Source organism: Penicillium atrosanguineum (assembly GCF_028827265.1).
Source record: "Penicillium atrosanguineum strain IBT 20685 chromosome Unknown utg000002l_segment0_segment0, whole genome shotgun sequence".
NCBI classification, from domain to species: domain Eukaryota; kingdom Fungi; phylum Ascomycota; class Eurotiomycetes; order Eurotiales; family Aspergillaceae; genus Penicillium; species Penicillium atrosanguineum.
The window spans coordinates 4,111,287-4,130,705 of NW_026623134.1; the positions used below are offsets into that span (position 1 = coordinate 4,111,287).

General features: G+C 52.5%; 9 protein-coding genes across 9 annotated transcripts; 4 read left to right on the top strand and 5 right to left on the bottom strand.

Annotated features, from left to right (window-relative positions):
* Nucleotides 1–110: 110 nt before the first annotated feature.
* Nucleotides 111–1,499, bottom strand: N7443_003312 (transcription initiation factor TFIID subunit 7 family protein; the record flags this gene model as incomplete). Its single annotated transcript, XM_056883368.1, has 1 exon — nucleotides 111–1,499. One exon carries the CDS (start codon nucleotides 1,497–1,499, stop codon nucleotides 111–113), a length of 1,389 nt encoding a protein of 462 aa, XP_056745209.1.
* A 278-nt stretch (nucleotides 1,500–1,777) lies between these two features.
* N7443_003313 (Bromodomain associated domain protein) lies at nucleotides 1,778–2,425 on the top strand (the record flags this gene model as incomplete). Its single annotated transcript, XM_056883369.1, has 1 exon — nucleotides 1,778–2,425. One exon carries the CDS (start codon nucleotides 1,778–1,780, stop codon nucleotides 2,423–2,425), a length of 648 nt encoding a protein of 215 aa, XP_056745210.1.
* A 2,044-nt stretch (nucleotides 2,426–4,469) lies between these two features.
* On the top strand, nucleotides 4,470–6,134 carry N7443_003314 (Crotonase core; the record flags this gene model as incomplete). Its single annotated transcript, XM_056883370.1, has 4 exons — nucleotides 4,470–4,679; nucleotides 4,731–5,225; nucleotides 5,277–5,953; nucleotides 6,002–6,134. The coding sequence occupies 4 exons, from the start codon at nucleotides 4,470–4,472 to the stop codon at nucleotides 6,132–6,134; spliced, it is 1,515 nt and encodes a 504-aa protein (XP_056745211.1).
* A 432-nt stretch (nucleotides 6,135–6,566) lies between these two features.
* On the top strand, nucleotides 6,567–8,210 carry N7443_003315 (pH-signaling protein PalC; the record flags this gene model as incomplete). The annotated part of the gene is made up of 2 exons (XM_056883371.1): nucleotides 6,567–7,892; nucleotides 7,944–8,210. 2 exons carry the CDS (start codon nucleotides 6,567–6,569, stop codon nucleotides 8,208–8,210), a joined length of 1,593 nt encoding a protein of 530 aa, XP_056745212.1.
* Nucleotides 8,211–8,681: 471 nt separating this feature from the next.
* On the bottom strand, nucleotides 8,682–9,129 carry N7443_003316 (putative NADH-ubiquinone oxidoreductase 12 kda subunit; the record flags this gene model as incomplete). Its single annotated transcript, XM_056883372.1, has 2 exons — nucleotides 8,682–8,764; nucleotides 8,904–9,129. 2 exons carry the CDS (start codon nucleotides 9,127–9,129, stop codon nucleotides 8,682–8,684), a joined length of 309 nt encoding a protein of 102 aa, XP_056745213.1.
* A 495-nt stretch (nucleotides 9,130–9,624) lies between these two features.
* Nucleotides 9,625–11,041, bottom strand: N7443_003317 (putative alpha-1,6-mannosyltransferase subunit; the record flags this gene model as incomplete). The annotated part of the gene is made up of 2 exons (XM_056883373.1): nucleotides 9,625–10,574; nucleotides 10,627–11,041. 2 exons carry the CDS (start codon nucleotides 11,039–11,041, stop codon nucleotides 9,625–9,627), a joined length of 1,365 nt encoding a protein of 454 aa, XP_056745214.1.
* Nucleotides 11,042–11,663: 622 nt separating this feature from the next.
* N7443_003318 (uncharacterized protein) lies at nucleotides 11,664–14,825 on the bottom strand (the record flags this gene model as incomplete). The annotated part of the gene is made up of 3 exons (XM_056883374.1): nucleotides 11,664–13,419; nucleotides 13,476–13,876; nucleotides 13,935–14,825. The coding sequence occupies 3 exons, from the start codon at nucleotides 14,823–14,825 to the stop codon at nucleotides 11,664–11,666; spliced, it is 3,048 nt and encodes a 1,015-aa protein (XP_056745215.1).
* A 1,076-nt stretch (nucleotides 14,826–15,901) lies between these two features.
* On the bottom strand, nucleotides 15,902–17,157 carry N7443_003319 (threonine aldolase GLY1; the record flags this gene model as incomplete). The annotated part of the gene is made up of 4 exons (XM_056883375.1): nucleotides 15,902–16,014; nucleotides 16,073–16,736; nucleotides 16,787–17,025; nucleotides 17,082–17,157. The coding sequence occupies 4 exons, from the start codon at nucleotides 17,155–17,157 to the stop codon at nucleotides 15,902–15,904; spliced, it is 1,092 nt and encodes a 363-aa protein (XP_056745216.1).
* Nucleotides 17,158–17,598: 441 nt separating this feature from the next.
* On the top strand, nucleotides 17,599–19,271 carry N7443_003320 (uncharacterized protein; the record flags this gene model as incomplete). Its single annotated transcript, XM_056883376.1, has 3 exons — nucleotides 17,599–17,879; nucleotides 17,931–18,159; nucleotides 18,219–19,271. 3 exons carry the CDS (start codon nucleotides 17,599–17,601, stop codon nucleotides 19,269–19,271), a joined length of 1,563 nt encoding a protein of 520 aa, XP_056745217.1.
* Between the last annotated feature and the right edge of the window lie 148 nt (nucleotides 19,272–19,419).

Consider the following 19,419-nt stretch of genomic DNA (forward strand, 5'->3'; position numbering starts at 1 on the left):
TATTGGTTGAATGGAACGGTTGAAAGGGAGTCATTAATTCATTAAAAGCCTGCTTTCTCCGGCCGCAAGGTACCATGAAAGTCAAGTAGAAGCTATGATCAAATGCAAAATCAGATATCCGCATCCCCTGATATTCCGATTGAGACCTTCTTGAGCTCCAGATCCTGCTTAAGTTGCTGGATTCGTCGGCCCATCTTGTTGCGTAGAATGACATTCTGCATTCTCTCCCAGGTTGCAGTCTCGGTGCGAATGAGTGCCTCGAGCTCAACGACTTCTTCACGGTGTTGCTGCATCTGTCGCTGCTCCTCAAGTTGTTCTTCGTCGAGATCATCGCCCTCGTCTGAATCGTCGCTATCAGAGGATTCACCCGCAGGCGTAGGCGCTTCGGCTGGCGTTGACGGTTTCGCGGATGATGTACCTACTTGCTCTGCAGGCGCAGCTGGTTCGTCATCTCCAGCAGCAAGAGCAGCCTCCATCTCAGCAGCAAGGTCGTCTTCGAGATCATCGAACATGTCATCGTCCATCTCGCCTTCTGCATCCTGGTAATCGTCATACTCATCGTCATATTCTCCGCTCTGCACGAAGCCCTCGGCGCGGTTCAGAGACGCGCTGTCCACCAACTCGAACCGAGGCGGGAAGACGGAATTCTCGTCTTGTGCAACCAGGTCCTCCACTGCCTTCTCGACCTGTTCGATGGTGCGCGAACTGACACGGTCCCGGAAACGACGCTTGCGAACCCAGTGCAACGGCGGTGCGAGACCGTGGGGATATTGTAATGTCTTGTTATCTGCATGGTCGACCTCTGGGGGAAGAGGATATTCCAAAGCCTCTTGATCATTGGCAACAGGGCCCAAGATCAGAAGCATTTGACAGATGTCCGCTGACTTGTACCATCCCCGCCGATCCCAGCTCTTCATGCCCTCGATAATGCAAGGAAGATCCACCAAGGATGCGGCATATTGTTTATCTCGAATCTTCAAGATGGCGCGTCGTCCGTCTCGCGTGAGGGGTTTGAATGAGAATTCGGACTTGTCAAACTTGCGCTCGTTGATCGTTTGACGTAGATATTCACAGTCCTCGCCTGGTAACATTCGTAGGATGAACTGTTCTTCGATGGCCGGATCGACCTCGTTGTCAGATGCCTCTGAGTCGTAGCCCACACCGACAGGTCGGTTAGGCACAACACCCTTGTTCTTGATTCGGATCGATTGGAGGCCGGGCTTCTTGGATGGGTTCAGCTTGAGCCTTTTGGGACCTTGTTGGACCGTCGTGGGTTCAGGTTGCGTGACATTCTCGGCAGGGCGCTTTTTGGACGGCTTCTTCTTTTTGGGCTTCTCTTCAGGCGCATCGGGTAGAGGTTTTGTTTTGCGACCGATCTTTAGGGTGAGCTTCGGTTGAGAGGGTTCAGCAGGTACTGGCGTAGGTTCAGGCTCGGCCGGGGGTTGTGACGGCTTCTTGCTGAACTTGAGCTTCAGCGTTGGGCGCGGAGCCTCAGACATGTTGCCAAATGAGCAACAGAATCCCTTATAGCCGGAGGCGCTTCGGTTCCAAGTAAACAGGGAGAGTTGTGAAGGTGGAAGGAGATTGAAGGACGTAAGACGCGGCGGCCCGAATTCTCCGCTCCGCTTTTGATCCGCGCGCAAGCTGCATTCACTTCTCTCCATCACCTTCACCTTCTAGGTACGCTTCACGTCTTTCCCTGACAGACTTTCTTTTGGGTCTTTTATTTTCCTCGATCGGCATCCTTTTCATCGTATGGTCAGCCGTCTCTACCATCATGTCCGCGAACAATCTCCATAATGCTCTCCTTCGACCTCCCATCATCCAAATCCTCCGCGCCCAGGGTTTCCACTCGACGCGCCCCTCTGTCTTAGAAACACTCTCCGACCTGACTGGAAGATATCTCATGATTCTCGCCTCCTCTGTCGCTGCGCATGCTGCCAATGCCCACCCCGATGATCCGTCACCAGTCCTCGAGGACATTTACCAAGCGCTTCAAGATGCAGGAGCTCTACGACCGCAACTGCGAGAATGGGAAGAAGACTGGGCGGGTGAAGAGGACTTGCGCGGTCTTGAGTCACTCATTGGATGGATTACTGGCCCTTCACATCGCGAGATCCGGCGCATTGCTGGCTTTGTGCCCAGCGAGGGCGATATGATCGACCCTGATGCTGTGGAAAAGGAGGATTATCTTACTGCTCTGAAGAAAAAGCACAGCAAGACTGGCGAAGAGTCTCGATACGCGGGGACCGTGCTTGGAAAACATGCTGAAGAACATCCTCTGGTTATCGAGGGCGGCGCGCCCAGCATTCGCGAATGGGGTGCGCAAGTCCGATCTCGCGCGCCACATAGCCCGGCCAGTGACTCGTCTGGTGTCAGCAGTGCGCCAAGCAACATGTCAGATCATGATGGCATGGAGGTGTGAGCCTGTTCTCGGTTTCTCAACTCACCTCATTCAAACCACCCAACCACCACAGCGGGACTAGACACGGATCATTCTTCTCGGCCCAGAATCATGACACCTGTCACGACACCTCTACATGTTATGATCAAGTGAACGCGCAGTGAAGTGTGCAATATACACCAGTGTTCTCAACAGTCCTACCGGCCGACGTGACTCAATACATAAAGGCCAACACCTGAGATGCCATCAGCGGAACGAGCCACACGTGATCAACCCGGATTGAGATCAGCCACCAGCAGACCACCCGGCAGTATCTCTTTAAAGGCGAGCTCGTCTTCAAATCGGGAGTCATGGGAAGATAAAGGGATACCAGGAGATCGACAGTACCGTGATTTTCACATCCACAAAGTGCAATGTATGGTGTTCTCTGACACGAGATCACAAATAGATCAATTCGGATATGTTTTCCCACACGTGAAGGTACCTCTGTCTCAGCACTAAGCAGGAGTTTTGTATGCAGCTGAATGGAGGACAGAGTATTCGAACAGCGTTCATACATGACTTGAACAGCGATAGGAAGATGCCCTAGTAGTAGGAGAAAGACCTTTCAAGAAACCTCCATGGATTGGGTTCGGAACTGTAAGAAAATAGAATGAGACCCTGTCCCGTCTGCATACAGTGATGCAGTCATAGGACGAACAATCAAGATTGTCTCTACCCAACCACGCAAATCAGTGCCCGTGTCTGATCACGCTCTTCCTGGTAGATATAAGATTACCGCCATGTTTTTACCGACTCTAATGCCCTGTATGCTGTTTGTTTTACTACAATAGTCTTGTCGAGCGGGTTCTTCTCTCAGGAAGCGCATTCAATGCATCGATGCACAGACTGTCTCCCCAGTTTGCTGGAACCCAATTAACAACTCTAGAGCTAGATGATACATCCGACAATCGAGGAGGCCGATAATAAGCTTGAGCTTGGCTAACTATACGGCATCTGTTTGAGTCTCAAGGGGGCAATAAATCGAATAGCCAGCTTCCTGTTTGGGACAGCGTCAGCTGGTTCTGTTGGCATACTCCAGATTCTGGAAGACTAGGCAGGAAGGGCCCCCACTTGAAATAAGTATCGTTCACGAATCGGTCTATGCCCGTGACCAAGTCAAAAAATTCTTGGACATTTTACGCGGACTGTGGTTTGGGGCTGACGCTAACCTGAGGAAGTGGATCTAGACTGGACCGTGGTGTCGTGAAAGATCACACAGAAGATGTCGTCCAATGTGCATGTGTGCTCACTCTCTAGTACTAAAGCGTTGACTGGGTGTGCTCTCAAACGTATGAATAGATAGGGGTCAATCATGACACAGTTGCTCGAGTTAATTCTCTATATCCAATGCGGGTCTGGGGCACATCGTGGAGCCCCGGATTTCCCCCGCCGTGGACAGTCCGGGGGGGTTTGGGGTTTCCGTCAAACGATCCTGAGCTCTTCAGTCAACCCAATCAGCCACAAAGTAAGCGAGAGCCAGAAACAAGCAATCAAAAAGCCAATGACAGCGCTACCCGACTGGGCCGACTTGGCCACCCATTCGCACAGGCCCTGTCCGATATCTCCAGTCATCAAGCCGGGATCGTCCATCGGCAGTTGGCTCCAAGGAAGCGAGGCATCTCGGTCGGTGCCAGATCACCGGGCAATGGGCCCGGCGACCATCCAGTAGGAAGGCAGGGAAGAGCATGGGTTGCCGCCCATCTGACAGCCCGAGTCTCCATCGGCTCCCGTTCTGCGGCAATGTAATGGCATAAAACTACCGGAATGGTCTCCACCGGGTTGAAATGTATGGCGATATCTGTCTTGGCTCCAGAAATGACCATTAGAATCAATTCCAGCCCCAGACTCTGCGTTCCTATTCCCAACCAGGCCCACTGTTGAGTCAACAGCCCCATACCCCGGAAATGAAATTCCCGAAAGCCCCCTACGCGGGGTTCTGGTGCCCCATTTTGTATGACCTTCTCCGCTGCTGGCTCCTCTGTGGTAACATCGTGGCCTGATACTTGCTTCAACCTCTACAGTCATGGCTTCGGATCATGGAACCCTCGGGGCAACGCCTCCTAAATCGAGTGCCGACTATGTTGAGGAAAAGGGTTTCAATGACAATCTCGATCCTACCAGATTTCTCTCAGAGGCACACAAGACCTACCTAGTCGAGCGTCATGGTACCCTGGATATTGATCCCATTCCCAGCATGGATCCTGCGGACCCATACAATTGGCCGCTATGGAAGGTCAGACAGAATGCAATGCTCGGTCTATGCATCGCTGACAGTATTTGACAGAAAACGGCGAACCTGAGTCTGGTCGCTTTCCACGCCTGTATGGGCACGTTCACAGCCGCTGCTATTATTTGCGCCTACGAAGACATCGCTGAAGATCTCGGGGTGTCCATCCAGCGCGTTTCATACTTGACATCTCTCCAAATTGCCATCCTCGGTGGAGCTCCGTTGCTCTGGAAGCCCCTTTCCTACAGATTTGGACGCCGCCCGATCTTTCTCCTCTCACTGATTTTAAGCTGTGTCTGTAATGTGGGATGTGCAAAGAGTCCGGACTATGCATCCATGGCCGCGTGCCGTGCATTGGTGGCATTTTTCATTTCCCCTGCTATGGCTATCGGCAGTGGAGTCGTCACAGAGTCATACTTCCGACACCAGCGAGCACGCTACATGGGTGTTTGGACTCTGCTGGTGACGCTGGGAGTTCCCACTGGGCCATTCATCTTCGGCTTTGTGGTCCAGCGAGTCGGATACCGCTGGATCTACTGGATCTTGGCTATCGTAAGTGCTGACTCTGGTACACCTCGAGACTTCGAATCTGACATCCTACAGACCAACGCCGTTCAGTTCATCCTCTATCTCTTCTTCGGTCCCGAGACCCGCTATATCGGCGGCGATATCGAGACTCGCCCATCCGGTGTCAAGCACCAGTACCTGTCCATCCGCCGAATCGACCCGACTCCGCTTAAATGGACTGAATTCACTCACCCTTTGACTCTCTTCACGAACATCCCCGTCCTCCTCGCCGCCATCGCATACTCGATGGTCTTCCTCTTCGCCTCCGTCCTCGGCTCCGTTGAAGTCCCCCAACTACTCCAGAGCAAATTCGAGCTCAACGCCCAGCAACTCGGTCTCCAGTTCCTTGGTCTGATCGTAGGCTCCCTGCTCGGTGAAGTACTAGGTGGCTTCATGTCCGACATGTGGATGAACGCCCGTGCCAAGCGCATCGGCCACAAGCCTGTGCCTGAATATCGCTTGTGGTTGAGTTATATTGGATATCTGCTGGCTATTGGTGGTCTTGCTATGTTCCTGGTCTGTACGGAGGATGCCTCGCAGGGTGTGTGGAATGTGAAACCAGTTATTGGAACCGGCATTGCGGCGTTCGGTAACCAGGTTGTTACCACCGTCCTCACTACTTATGCCGTGGATACGTATCCGCAGGATGCAGGTAGCGTGGGTGTCTTCATTAACTTTGTTCGATCAACTTGGGGATTCATTGGGCCTTTCTGGTATGTTGATCTAATTTTGTTGTACGAATGCCTGCTAATGAGTACCAGGTTTACCTCCATGTTCGACAGCGTCGGCATCGCTGCTAGCTCTGGAGTGGTGGCGGCCTTGATTATGGGCGCCAGTTTCTTCCCAACTTTGTTCTTGCAGTTCCAAGGAAAGAGGTGGTATAGGCATGACTAGAGCAAGCAGCAACACGATATTATATCGATGGTTGACTCGCGTGCCGGCTGCAGAGATTGTTTATGTATATCAGGATGTCATTGAGTATAGCTTAGAATGATAAATATATGTTTAAGATATCCAGATGTTCTGAAGCTCAAACGGCCGATGCCCTATTAGGCCTGTGATCCTAAATATTCAGCCCTGTGGAGCTCTCAAGTGCTCGTAGAACACCTGTTGAGATTCTATATTTGGAGACGAAGCTCATGATCGCAGTCGAGATCCCTACAACAAAACATCACAGCTCTATTCATTTATTAGAATGGACAGAAATAAGCCAAGAACAAGGTACAGATCTTTGCGCCTCGCCAAGTAATTCACAACTCGCTTCTTGGGCCTTGGCCGTCGGTGACATCAGGCCCGCCTTGCTTCTCCAACTCCCCGCGCTTCAAAATGGTCTACGCGTTTACCCTCCCAACAACCTCTCCACTATCCTTTCAATCGTTCATAACCTCGTCTACACATCCATCCCTCCCACAGGCCGCCTCAACTACCCGTCATGCCCTCCGCCTCGCCCTCAAGGCCCACAAGCGCTTACCCCGCGGTGCGCGCCAGGACGCCCACCTGCTCACCGTTCTCTCCGCTTTGAATGACTACATTCCATCCCTTTTCACGATATCACACGTCCTCAGCAGCAGAGCTCTCGCAAATGACCCCCCCGCCTCGAGCAGCAATGTCTTCGCAGAGAAGCTCCCATCCGGGGAAGCGATGGAGATAACACTCCGCGCGGAGATCGAATCCGCCTGGAAACCTACTTTATCCGCCGGGAATGCATTGAGCATAGGCTCTACCAGCTCCGGGAAGAAGCCTCTGCGCGCTCGAGGTGGCCGTATCGCAGGTAGAGGTATCGACTTCGAGGTCGCATTTACTCTCACAACGCTCGGCTATGTACTAAGTCGCCTTGCACGTATGGGCATTGTGGAATCGCTATATGCGTCGACGACACCTACGGCTGAGCAGCGCGCTGTTGCTGTGCAGACTGCGACGAAATATCTCCTACAAGCTAGCTCCGTGCATGACTTGCTTGCATCATCGCCTGCTTTCGCGGCGGCTACGGCGTCTGCAGTGCCGGATATCGATGCTTCGACGCAGTCTGCGCTGGCGAAGTTGGCGTTGGCGGAAGCTACGCTGCTGGCTGTTTTGAAGGACGATGCGTACGTTGTTGCGTGTATCCAGTCACGGAATCCGAATGATAAGGAATGGATGGTTCGTGCGCCGGAGATTCCCAAGGTCAGGGCGCTTGTGTTTGCGAGATTGTGTACGAGGGCTGCGGAGTATGCTAATCAGGCTGCTGCGGGGCTTGGGGCTGTTGGGTCCTCTGGAAGGACGCGAGTGGATGAGGAGGTTATTCGATATGCTGGTGCTCTTGAGAGAGTGGCTCGTGCTCGGGGTTGTCGGTTCTTCGGTGTTGACGCTGAGTTGGCTGGGAAGGTGGGTGAGGGTATTGCTTGGCTACGCGGCGCGCGGACTACGCTTGCGCTCCGTGGAGGTGCGGGTTCATCATCCGCAGGATCGGATGAAGTTGGTGAGAAGAAGGGTGGGTTCTCACGATTGAAACGCGAGTGGAATGAACGCCGCGAAGAGAAGAAGATTGGCAAGGATGCTGGTGGTGGACGCAGCGATAAGGGCCCTCTCGCACCTGGAGATGATGCTGGCCGCGATGAAGAAGGCCGAGTCATTGACATGCTAGAGACAAAGTGGGTGCGCATGAATGACACGGTAAGTCTCATATTCTCTATGCTCTCGTGTTGAAGCACTGACATATCCCAGATCAACACCCAACTTATCCCGTCACCAGCCTCGTTGCTAACCAATATCCCATCTGGTCGAGATATTCACCAACCTCCGGCACCATACAAACCCCCGTCCTTGGAAGAGGATCAATTGGCGCGCATGCGGGCTCCACCGGATGAGCATCAGCAATTGCACTTCGGAAGCGATCCCGACGATAGTGAAGAGGAAGTTCTGCCGGAGCCTCGAGGACCACCGGGTAGCTTCCCAGATCGGAGCCAGACTGCTTCCAGCGCGTACTACTGATGAGATACCCAAGTAGTTCTGCAGAATTAGACTGCAGTAATATACTCCTAAGTTCTATAAAGAAAGAGTGTAAACGATCCACCCCCAAGCGCAAATTTCCCATCCTTAAGACAAGGCTTGAACCATGTAATGATCATCGCCAGTTCCCAGCATCCTCTCCAGTTGGATTTCTAGGAAAACGAAGATGTCTTTAAACAAAATGAAATTGACCAGACAATGATATCTTATATGTACAGTACAAGAGAGAGCAAAGTAACCCCCTCATCCTTTCAGGCAGGTCGTTCCACAGCCGGCCGCACCAGACTCGCAAGAAACATTCGAGTCTGTAAGATGTATCGGTCTATCGGCGAAAATCCGCAATGCCCGAGTCGTCCCGTGTGATCCTCGATCCGGAGCACATCGACCGAACAGGCTCACGACCAAACCTAATTCCCATCCCAAATACAGCATTCAACCCGTCTTTGAAACTCTTTATGCGGACTTCTCGAAGTAGTTCTTCTCCTGGCCCAGGTATCCCTTAACCTTGCGCTCGCCGAGGAGCTCGAAGTATTTTTCTAGAGGAGTCCGTTAGCCTGCATATCCAAATAATATTCCCCAGACTATCCAGATAGATTCAATGGGACTGGAACTCCGCGGAAAAAGCAGAATTCAGACTCAATGGACCGTTTACACCACGGTTAGAAAATCACTCACCCCGCAAGACACCGCACTTCTCAAGGTGGTTCACGCCCTCGCGTGCATAGCACTTGCCCAGCTCCTCACCGACAAGTCGGGACATCATGCTGCGCACCCATTGCTCGCGGATGACTGCGTCGCGGGCGTTGTGGACGGCGACGTTGTCTTCGAAGTCGACGCCCTCGTAGGTCGGGGGCACGGTGGGCTTCTTGGCCAGGAAGGCTGCGGACTCCGGGGTCGGCATTGTGAGTGTGATTTGTCGGATGGGAGGTGGGAGGTGGATGGAAGGCCCGGAGGTGATTGGGGTGGAGGGCGTGCAGAGGAGGGTCTTGTTGCAGTTGATGTCGAATCCGACGTGAGGGTGGTTGGATTAGCTGGGTGGTGATTGGGTGAGATTCGGGCGGTGGGAGTGTGGTTACGCGAAGAGAACAAAAGTGCACTTTTCAAAGGGTCATGTGACCTCTATACTTTGCTATACTTGGTTGAATATTTTCAATATAGACGAAGGTGTAGTTATATGGGAAGAGTGTAGAAAAGGGAAAGTTCACGTAGTATTCGCGAAATCATATGCAACTGCAACCGTCCCATGCAGAACCCAGCCCAACTCCGATGTACACGCCTAGCAATTTTATTGATACAATGCGCTGCCGTCTAGGATACGTGGAGAGCGTGAAACATGAAAACCATAAAGCAAAAAAAAGATGAAAGGGAAAAGATAATACTTTCAGGTTTGATGGGACTACTGTCCATCGTCATCATCCGTGCTGTCAGCCTCGTCATATGTCCCGCGCCAGCTATCCATGAGCTGTCTCCAGATACCGCGGTTCAACTTGTTGCTCAGTTCACGGAAGTCGTGAATCTCGGACCAGCAGTCACGACCGAACATGCATCCGGCCATGTTCACTACCATGTCGCGATCGTTTTCTTGGTAGTGGACTTGCAGGTTGTTCTCGTCGCCGCAGGCGCCTAGTGGGAAGGAGTTGATGGTGCGTTGCGGGAGGAAGCCAACGCTGCTTCGGATCCAGGGTTGGCTTTGGTAGACGTATTCGAAAGCATCTTGCTCTTTATGTTCCCAGTTCATGTGCATCTGCTCGTACATGACAGGGTCCCACCATGAATCAAGCAGTCGGTCGGTCCAGAGGGACCGTCGTAAGAAGAAAGATCCTAGGTTGAACCCGGTGCAATCCTGCGACAAGAGCATATTGAGCGAGTCTGGGTCTCCATCACTCTCCAGAGCGCGACCAAGGTCATCCAAGTAGAACTCGGGTAGTGGATGTGTGATGTTCATGGGATTGTACTCGTTGATATCACGGTAGACGCGGTCGTCCAGGTGATCAAAGACATGGCTCTCCAGAGAAGTATCGGACTCCATAATCCAGGTATTCAAATCAAGCCACCAGAACCACTCGGCCTGCGGATATTTGCGCATAGCTTCGCGGATCACGTCGCCTTTCTCCCAGCTCTCGCGCCATTCGTGCGAATACCGCTTCTTAGCCAGCATATTGGCGACCTCAAGCTCGTAACCCCATTGCTTCGCGTACTGCTGTTTGTTCCAGATGCTGTTGCGCTCAATCGCCCATTCGCGCGCGCCTTTCCATTCCATCACGCCGCCCTCCACGTTCGAGCCGAGGATGATCACGAATTTGCGACCTCCGCCGAGAGCAGACCGTCGGTATAGTTGGACAATTGCTAGATAATCAAATTAGAATGTGACCAAGTCGCACTGTGCATCACCACTCACTGGACCAAAAGCACAGGTAACCAATCCAGAGCAAGAACAGTCCGAGGACCAGACGAGATCGGCCCCGCCATAACAGTACCCCAAAGGGCCCATGACCACCTCCATGGCGGTGGTGGGCGCGTCCGTATTGGTGTTTATCCACATAGCTGTGCGTCTCCCCGCGGAAGCTGGGCAAGCGCGCGGAGATGCGGTGTTTCTGTCGGGAGAAAAACCCCGAGTTGCGCGTCGAGAATGAAGGGTATCCGCGCACCTCGTCGCTCTTCGCTTTGGCGGCAGCCCACGAAATGCCGCTGGGAGCCAGTGAAGCGCCCGAAGGCGAATAGCCGCGCGGAGTCGAGCTACCACTGCCGGGGGTGAGGCCCGGGCTGGACCACCCCCCTCCCGGGTGGGGAGAGGGTGATCGCGACAAGGACATTGCGCGATCGGGAAGAAGATGGAGAGTTTTTTAGAGTTGAGTGATGATGGCTGGAGTGGTTTGAGGTTGAGTGAGTTCCCGCTGAGGTCAGGATGACGGGGAAAGGGGGAAAGGCGGAAATTAAGACATGAAGAAATTAAGGGACCGTCGCCGACGGATTGAGCAGCTCAAGATGAGACGGTGGTTCCATTCATGACTCGCACAGACCAGGATTAGATAACGAAGAGAAGAGGTCGACCGTGGGTTGAGGACAAGACGCCGGATGCAGTTGAGGTGACACCAGGCACAAGACAAAAGGCATAGGCACTGGCACTGGCACTGGCACTGACACTAAGACACGGTCGCACCGGTGATCTCGAGATAGGGGTCGTTTTTCATTTAGTTCATTTTATTCTTGATGTTCATTTTGTTCTTTCAGGTGAAGTACCAGGTTCCACTAAATTAGCCTACTGCAGGTACCGACTCGGGAGATCGACCTGTCTACACTACATCTTCATCTTCATCTTCATCTTCATCTACACTCGCCCGCATGCGGATAACGACAATGACATTGTGGAGCCACATGGCCTGTACTACCTCGGTCTCATACCTAATGACGCAATTTCATATCAATCCTCTAATCCTATTCGGCTTCCTTCTTTGGGTTCGTCCGAACGGGCATGCGGTTAGCTCTGTCCGACTTGCCAAGCAGCGCCTTGCGAACCACAAAGCCGGACTCGTGAGCTGGGCGGGGCTGCGCGCTTTCGCCGTGGTAGAATTCACATTGTAGATCGAGATAGGCGTCCTTGTGTCTGTAGATCGTGATGATATCTCCATTGTACAAATGGCCGTATTGCATGTCCTCTGACCCGGCTTTGTGGAGCTCAGTACCGTTGACCCAGATTCCCTTGCGTGCTTTTGTGGAGAGAATGGCTGCCACGCCGGGGATTTCTGTCCAGTCTTTGCCTCGCGCGATTTGGAGTTCCATTCCCTTCACCCAGAAGGTGACTTCCACGGCATAGGCGGGGATTCGGACGTCCATTGGATCAGGATGCTGGAATGTGGCGCTTGAGCCACGGCCCCATGAAGTCATTCGTCGTTCAAGTCGGATGTTCACATCAAGGATCGAGCCTGGAGTACTCTTCAGTCTGCCCAGGAGCTTGGGTGGTTTGGTGAACTCTTCCGGGGACAGAGTGCGCAAAATGGCGAGTTCGTCGGGCTGGTGAACAATCGGCTCGGATGCTTCAATCTCGGCTGTGTTGAGCTGCTCCATGATAGCCTGACCGGTTTGAGCGTCGAGGGTGGTTGCAAGTTCAGGATCGAAACCTTCGCCGGGGACGTATGAAGGTGAGGCGGGATCGTAGGGAACGCTCTCGGCGTTGACACTGGATTGTTCACTGGCAGTGGAGGGAGTGTAGTTTCCGATACGTCGACGGTGCTGGCGTGGCGGCGCCTTCGGAGTGGTGTCGACGTTGTCGCTGGAGGGTGAGTTTTCACGACATACGCTACCTGCCATCGTGGGGTCCTTGCTTTGCCAAGGGCTCGTCTGCCGAGTCGATTTCACGTTAACCGGGCCGGCCTGAGGATGGAGGAAAGGATACGAGGAATTCATGTTCAGTCGTCCAACGAGGTTCTCGGCGCCCATTAAACTGGGTGCGGTGCCGCCGAACGGGTGTTCTGGGAGAGAAATGATCGAATAGACGCTGCGATCATCACTGATGGACTCACCAGAAGAGGCGAAGCCTTCAATGTCAAACTCGTCACCGTTCCAAGAACCAGGGTTGCCCAGTGCGTGGGAGCTGCATAAGGCGGACGAGTTCACTTCGCCGAAGAGTCGTCGGGCTTGGTGTTCGGCAACAACTTGACCGTCTTGAAAACTTTCGATTCTGGGAAGCGAGGGGTAGCGAATATCCGGTGCAACATATTCAATGCGCGGCTTTTTAGAGAGTCCTTCATTACTACTGCCCTCTTCTTCCTCGCCATACGTGTAAGCCTGGTCATCTCGGATGGATAGCTGCGACGCATCGAGCTCCTCCTCTGCCTCGCCAATAACGGACAGACCCTCATGGGGTTCACCAAGAATATCGTCGTCGCCCGGATACTCATCCACATCAGGTACCTCGGAGATCCAGGGACACTGGAAGCATTCCTTCTCTGTTGGACGACAAAACGGATCTCTGTTCAACAACTGGGCGACGAAACTGACTCCGGATTCGGATACACCAGCACGGCGCAGAACGTCAAAGTCCGCCTGTGACTCCATGATAGTGCGAAGCATATGTACACCTCGATCTTCAGCACGCCCCGAGTATGGTGGCACGCCAGAAAGAACATGATACAGTACTGCACCGAGTGACCACATATCGACGGACTGGCTGTATGGAGATGTCTTTGGCGGCCTGTCATCATGATCATCATTAGCAAACCACCCATAGCAACATACGAAGAGACTTACGGATCTCCAACACGGCGTCTCTTTCTCAGTTCGCCGCGACGGTATTGTTCATAGTCAGGATATACCTCTGGCGCGCAATACAGCAGTGTGCCACAGAAGGTCTTCAGGAATGTCTCTTCTTGCGTGACCTTTGACAGCCCAAAGTCAGACAACTTGACACGCAACGGATCCAGAGATGCAATAAGGATGTTGTCAGGCTTGATATCACGGTGCGTGATGCGTCGTTTGTGACAATAGTGCAGCGCACGAAGAAGCTGGCGTGCAATCGTTCTGACCATCTCTTCGGGGATCTTGCCATGGCTTGACAGGTAGGTCGACAACTCGCCCCCAGGCACATATTCCATGATGATGTAAATCCATCGGTCGTGCTCGTGGTGATCGATATATTGAACAATATTTGGCTGAGGAAAATGTCAGTATCGCAGTCCGTTATGAGGTACTTGAGTGAACAATACACACATGTGTGAGGTCCTTCATAATCTTCATCTCGTTATCGACCTTCTGGTCCAGTATGCCGTTCTTCATGAAACGTCGCTTGTCGAGCTCCTTCGCTGCAAAGATTGCTCCATGCTGCTTAGTGGCAAGCTTGTATACGGTAGCGAATGCACCCTTTCCGATCTGGCCAGTGACATTGTATGTCGGAGCGCCCGTCCAATGCATGCCGTGACTGTTAGCAACGGACCACGAGAGAACAGGCGGCGGCCCAGGCCGAGTCTGGTGATGACCAGCAGCATTGACGACCTGCTGGACTCGCTCAAAGTATCGAAGGCAATTATGCGTGTATTGCATGGCAAACCCTTCGCGAGAGGGAATCCGGACCACGAAGCGAACCTCGTCTGAGCCATTGTTACCAGTGACAACTTGTATGACTGAGCCGTTGGTAAGCATGCGGCTGTTTTCCTTCTGGCTCTTTCGAAGTCGGCAGTTGTCTACAATGGTTCCATTGGTCGAGGTATCTTGAAGCATGATGATGCCGTCGCCAGTCAGATAGATGCGGAAGTGAGTGTTGGAAACTCGTTTAGCTTCATCATCAACGGCCAGGAGGACATCACAGCGCGCCTTGTTGCGCCCAAAGCAAAAGCCGGCGCCAAGATCGTGAACATCTGAGGATAGCCTTAGTGCCACGTCCAGTGCTGCCGTCTCCGAAGTCTCCATTTCCAAGACATCTTTCTGGAGAATGTGCTGGTCGCCTAAGCTTGCCGTCGCCGCCACCGCATTGTGCGCCGCGTGTGAGTTCGGATGGAGGATACAGATGATGTCGGCCAGATCTTGATCTTGAAGTCCGGAGTTGTTCAGTCCCATCCGACGGGGGTCAGCACATGGCTGAGTCGATTCCTGTGTCGCTTCCATGATTGAAGAAGGATGAAAGCAGATGTAATGCAGATGCAGGCGCTAAGATGAATGAAAGGAAGCAAACTACTAGCAGATGGCGAAGGGTATATGTGCTGGATGATTCAAAAACTTTTGCATAAAAGGGGAAGGAGTACACGGATGGGCCTAGAGGCCTGTAAGTCAATCGAGTTGAAGCCCGAGGGCACAGGGTATATATACCTTGGAGGGGTGCGGGTTCGGACGAAACGGTCACCGGGGGCAATTCACCCGGGTGAATACGACAAAGGCACAACACAGGAAAAGAAAGAGAAGAGCCGGCAAAGGAAGAGAAGATTGGGAGTGTTTCCAAGGTTACTAACGTAACGTAGAAGCCTCTAAGGCTTCTAAGATTGATGGGGAGCGGACGTGGCGTTTCACGGAGGGGCGCTTAGGACTCCCTCGCATTCACCTCGGGCAGCTAAGGCTCAGCGAAGACTTTAGAAAAGATCCTTGCAGACACTCTAGCAAAGAAGATGCGTATCACGACTTGTTCCGGCAGGTGAATAGGTATTCAACGTGTAGGTAGGCGGCTGTGCCAGTGGGTTAGGCTAGGCTGAAGTATGGAGCGATATGGTTCATTGGAATCATCCGATTTGGAAATTTTTCGATGATTGTACAGGCTTGGAAGGATAGCGGGATATTTCTAGAGAGATTGAAGTAGAGAGTCAGTAGCTGATCTTCATAGATTAAAGTCGACGTCTATTGTTTAGACAACTCCACAGACTCGAGAACTCGACTGAAATCAACTTACACAGCTTGACAGAAACCCTCTGAGCCCATCCACGACCGATGATATTGACGCGGTGGACTGAAAGGGGGAATCCGGGACAGAGACTGCAAGGTCGTCGTCCGAGAAACAGGACGACGAACGAAGGAACGAGCCGCACATCTCGCGTCGCCTCAGGCAGCCACCGCGTTCCTGACCTGACTCAGCATATTCCAGTTCCGTGATTGGTAAATTGTCTCGACTTTCCATGGATTCAATGTCAAATCTTATTTACTCCGTCTCTTATGTACAAAAGCTATACAAAGGATATTGTTGACGTATAAATACCTCAAGTCTGTTTGCTACCATAGGCTCTGCTTGAATCATCACTACGCCGATATTGGCCCTTCATGGCAATGTCAAACACCTGTTCGAGGCGCGCAATCGCCTCGTTGGAGACCTCTGCGATACGTCAGCTTTTAAGTCATTACGGCAGACCGCATCTGGGTGCAATACTTACGGTAGTGGATGACTACTCGATTGCCGAGTAATGTTAGACCTTTCTCCTCGCCAATCACTGCCAGGTCGTTGGGTCCCACCCCGGACGCCTCCAGATCCAGCCAAACCATGTTGGTGTGCACGGGATACTGCAGCTTGCCTCCACGACTAGTCCAGAGTTCTTCGACCCGCTTAGCCTTGGCATGGGTGGCCGATAGCTTGCCAGTCTGACCGTGGTTGTCCGTTCCGAAGGTTTCGTCGAGGGCCACCCGGGCGGCGGCAGCAAAGACCCCGGTTTGACGGGCACCGCCTCCAATAGACTTGCGGAACCAGCGGGCCTTTTTGATGAAGGCCTGAGATCCGACGATAATGCTACCGATCGGGGCGCCAAGGCCCTTGGAGAAACACAAGCTAACACTGTCGAAGATATTTGTATATTCGGACAGACTGCTAGCACCCGACACAACAGCCTCCCATAGTCTTGCGCCGTCCAAATGCACCTTGATATCATTTTCATGGGCCCATTCGACAATACGGCGAGCCTCCGTCAAAGGCATGATCATACCATCTAGGGTATTCTCCAGACTGATCAGTTTGGTAGGACAGTGATGGATGTTATCATCGAGAATAGCATATTTCTGGATATCCTCAAGAGTCAAATGAATGCCGTTCTTTGGTGCCACGGTCTGGACCGTTGCTCCGGTCCAGGCGCTCACCCCCCGGCCTCGTAACAGACGATGTGAGATCGATGGTCGCACAAGACGGCATATGGGGGTTGGGTCAGATGCGAGCGAATAGCAACCTGGTTGCCCATCGTACCTGACAGGACTAGGAGTGCATCTTCATGCTGAGTCCGCTCTGCCACATAGCTTTGTAATGAGTTGGTCGTAGGGTCCTCGTTGAAGACGTCGTCTAACAAGGTGGTCTGGCAGATCGCGTCGAGCATAGACGGGGTTGGCTTGGTCATTGTGTCGCCTTAGATTGTGAACATTAGTACTTTGAAGAGCACTTGGTTCTATGAATTGTCATACTGCGTAAGTCAAACTCGGCAGCTCCAGCGCCATGCCAGGTACTGAATTTGCTATCAGGAGTGGAGTTTTGCGCCATTGCGCTTGTATTGAGACACGCTCTCGTGAACTTGGGCGTGAGGTATACCGATGAGAGCGGGGCAGATGACCGGAAGGCCGCCAGGGGCCGCGATAAGCAGCGAAGCGGGCGATTCATGGGTTCGTGCTCGGTTGTAACGCCATGCCCTCGAAGACGATACGCGGGGAACACGACATCACGTGACTTTGCGGGACAGTTCTACGCTGAGAAGCATACTCGAGTCTTCTTTTGCAGTCGGATCATATTCAGCTTTAGCAGGAGCACCGTGAAATGAACCGTACCACACTGGCGTCAACCCTGGAATGACGTAGTTCCTGATGCCCTTATCGATAGTCCTAATATAGACTAGTGGCTGCTGATGGACTGGGCCGCTGACTCAGCATTTCATGATGTGAATTCCTCCTGGGAGTCTTCAGTGCTCTCCCTGTCGCATTGTACAAGATGGATCTAGCCAGTCTCACGAGACCTGCGATTCTGACCCAGTGTATTCGATGCTCCAGCTCACTGGCCGTGCTGGAGAATGAATGGGCCAAGTTGTCCAATTCATATTCCATTGCGGCAGCATGGCAGAGTGTGAATCTCCACCGCATCTCCGTCTCTTCGGAGCGGAAGCAGATTCCACAGACATCCGACATGAGTATGCTTCGGGGGCGCATAATACAGGAAATAACCTGCAAGTTGTGTCAGCAGAAACTAGGTGTCCTCTGCGGTCTGGATAATGGGTAAGCAGTATAGTCAGATGCCATATGGTTCCACGAACTAACTTGCGATAGAACGAATATCCTATGGAAAATGTCCAAGGTGTCGTTTAGGGAGATTGTAACCATGCGCACCGCCGAACCTATTTTCAAAGACGAGGCACTCGAGCGTCTATGTCCCCCGAAAGAACCCCCCGCCGAGAACGCAATTCCATACAAGAAGGAGCCTTGGTGCCTTCGGGCTCTCGGAACTTCCATTCGTTGGATCCCTCGATGCAACAACAAATGCAACATCAAGGACGGAGTATCGATCAAATCTCGAGCTCAGTTAACAATCTACAAGATACCATGAACGACTTGAAGCACTCCTTTACATCACTCCGCATTGAATTGAATGGTCCAAATCGACATCCGGGAGAACATGGACCGAACAGTGGCCCCGGATTTGATATGATTGCCACCGTTTTGAAGGAGCTGAAGTCGAAATCGGACGAGATTGAGAAATTAAAGCTAGAGATTGAGGCGTTGAAGCTGAAGAACCGCTTCATGGAGGACCGCAGACCCTCTGATCATTACAGTTCTCAAATGAACGTCCAATTGCCAGAGGTGAAGAGCCCCGGACTGCTGCAGGCAGGACGGAAACGCGCCTGGCCCGATGCTTTCTCGAATGGGCGACACGACCAGGTTGCAGATTCATTCGATGAGGAGGAAATGGTGGATGACTTCTCCCTTGCCGACCTGCCTATTCACCCAGCCCGAGCTCCACTCAAAGACTCCCAAGCAACCGAGGATGGCCACAGATATGGTCAACTTTCTACATCACCCCCGCTGCGTATAGAAAGCCGCCGACAAAGTCTAAGCGCTGCATCAAATACACCTCAGGGGCAATTTATCAACCCAGATCAGAGTCCAGCTAAGCGACAGCGAATCACCCAACCAGTGGCAGATGCACCCAATCCTGCACCCAGTTCCACAAGGGGAAGAGGTCGGCCTAGAAAGTCTGTGAGCCACTCTAATCTCAAAACACCCCATACCGCACCGCCTTCCCAGCAGCTAGTCAGAGAAATGAACGACACCTCTGAGACGAGCCCGGTAACGATTCCTAGAGGTCGGGGCCGCCCTCGGCGCAGTGTTCGTCCACACTCCGTGGGACCGTCGGGGCTCAAGGACCAAACGGAATCAGTGGACACAAACCAGACTCCCCAAGATTCCAGAGAGAATCGGACCAATAGTGATTCACAGAAGAACGGCGATACCTCAAACATGACCTCCAACGGAATCCATAACTCCGATTTCAATGGCAATGAGGAGGTTGTGTTAGAGGAGCAGCGCAGAGCAAAGGTCGCGGCGCGGGACGTCATGACCAAGCTGGCTTTGGAGCGTGAGGAGGCGATGGAAACAGATAACTCGCGATGAGTGTGAATATGGTGGAATTTTAAAGGCAAGAAGTTGTCTTTAGTCTGCAAATTATGTACAATAGAGATTCGACGTGGACGTTACTCCCAGTGGAGCTGAATGTGATGTCCATCAGTGAAGAAGTGTATCAATAGAATTCCAAATCCGA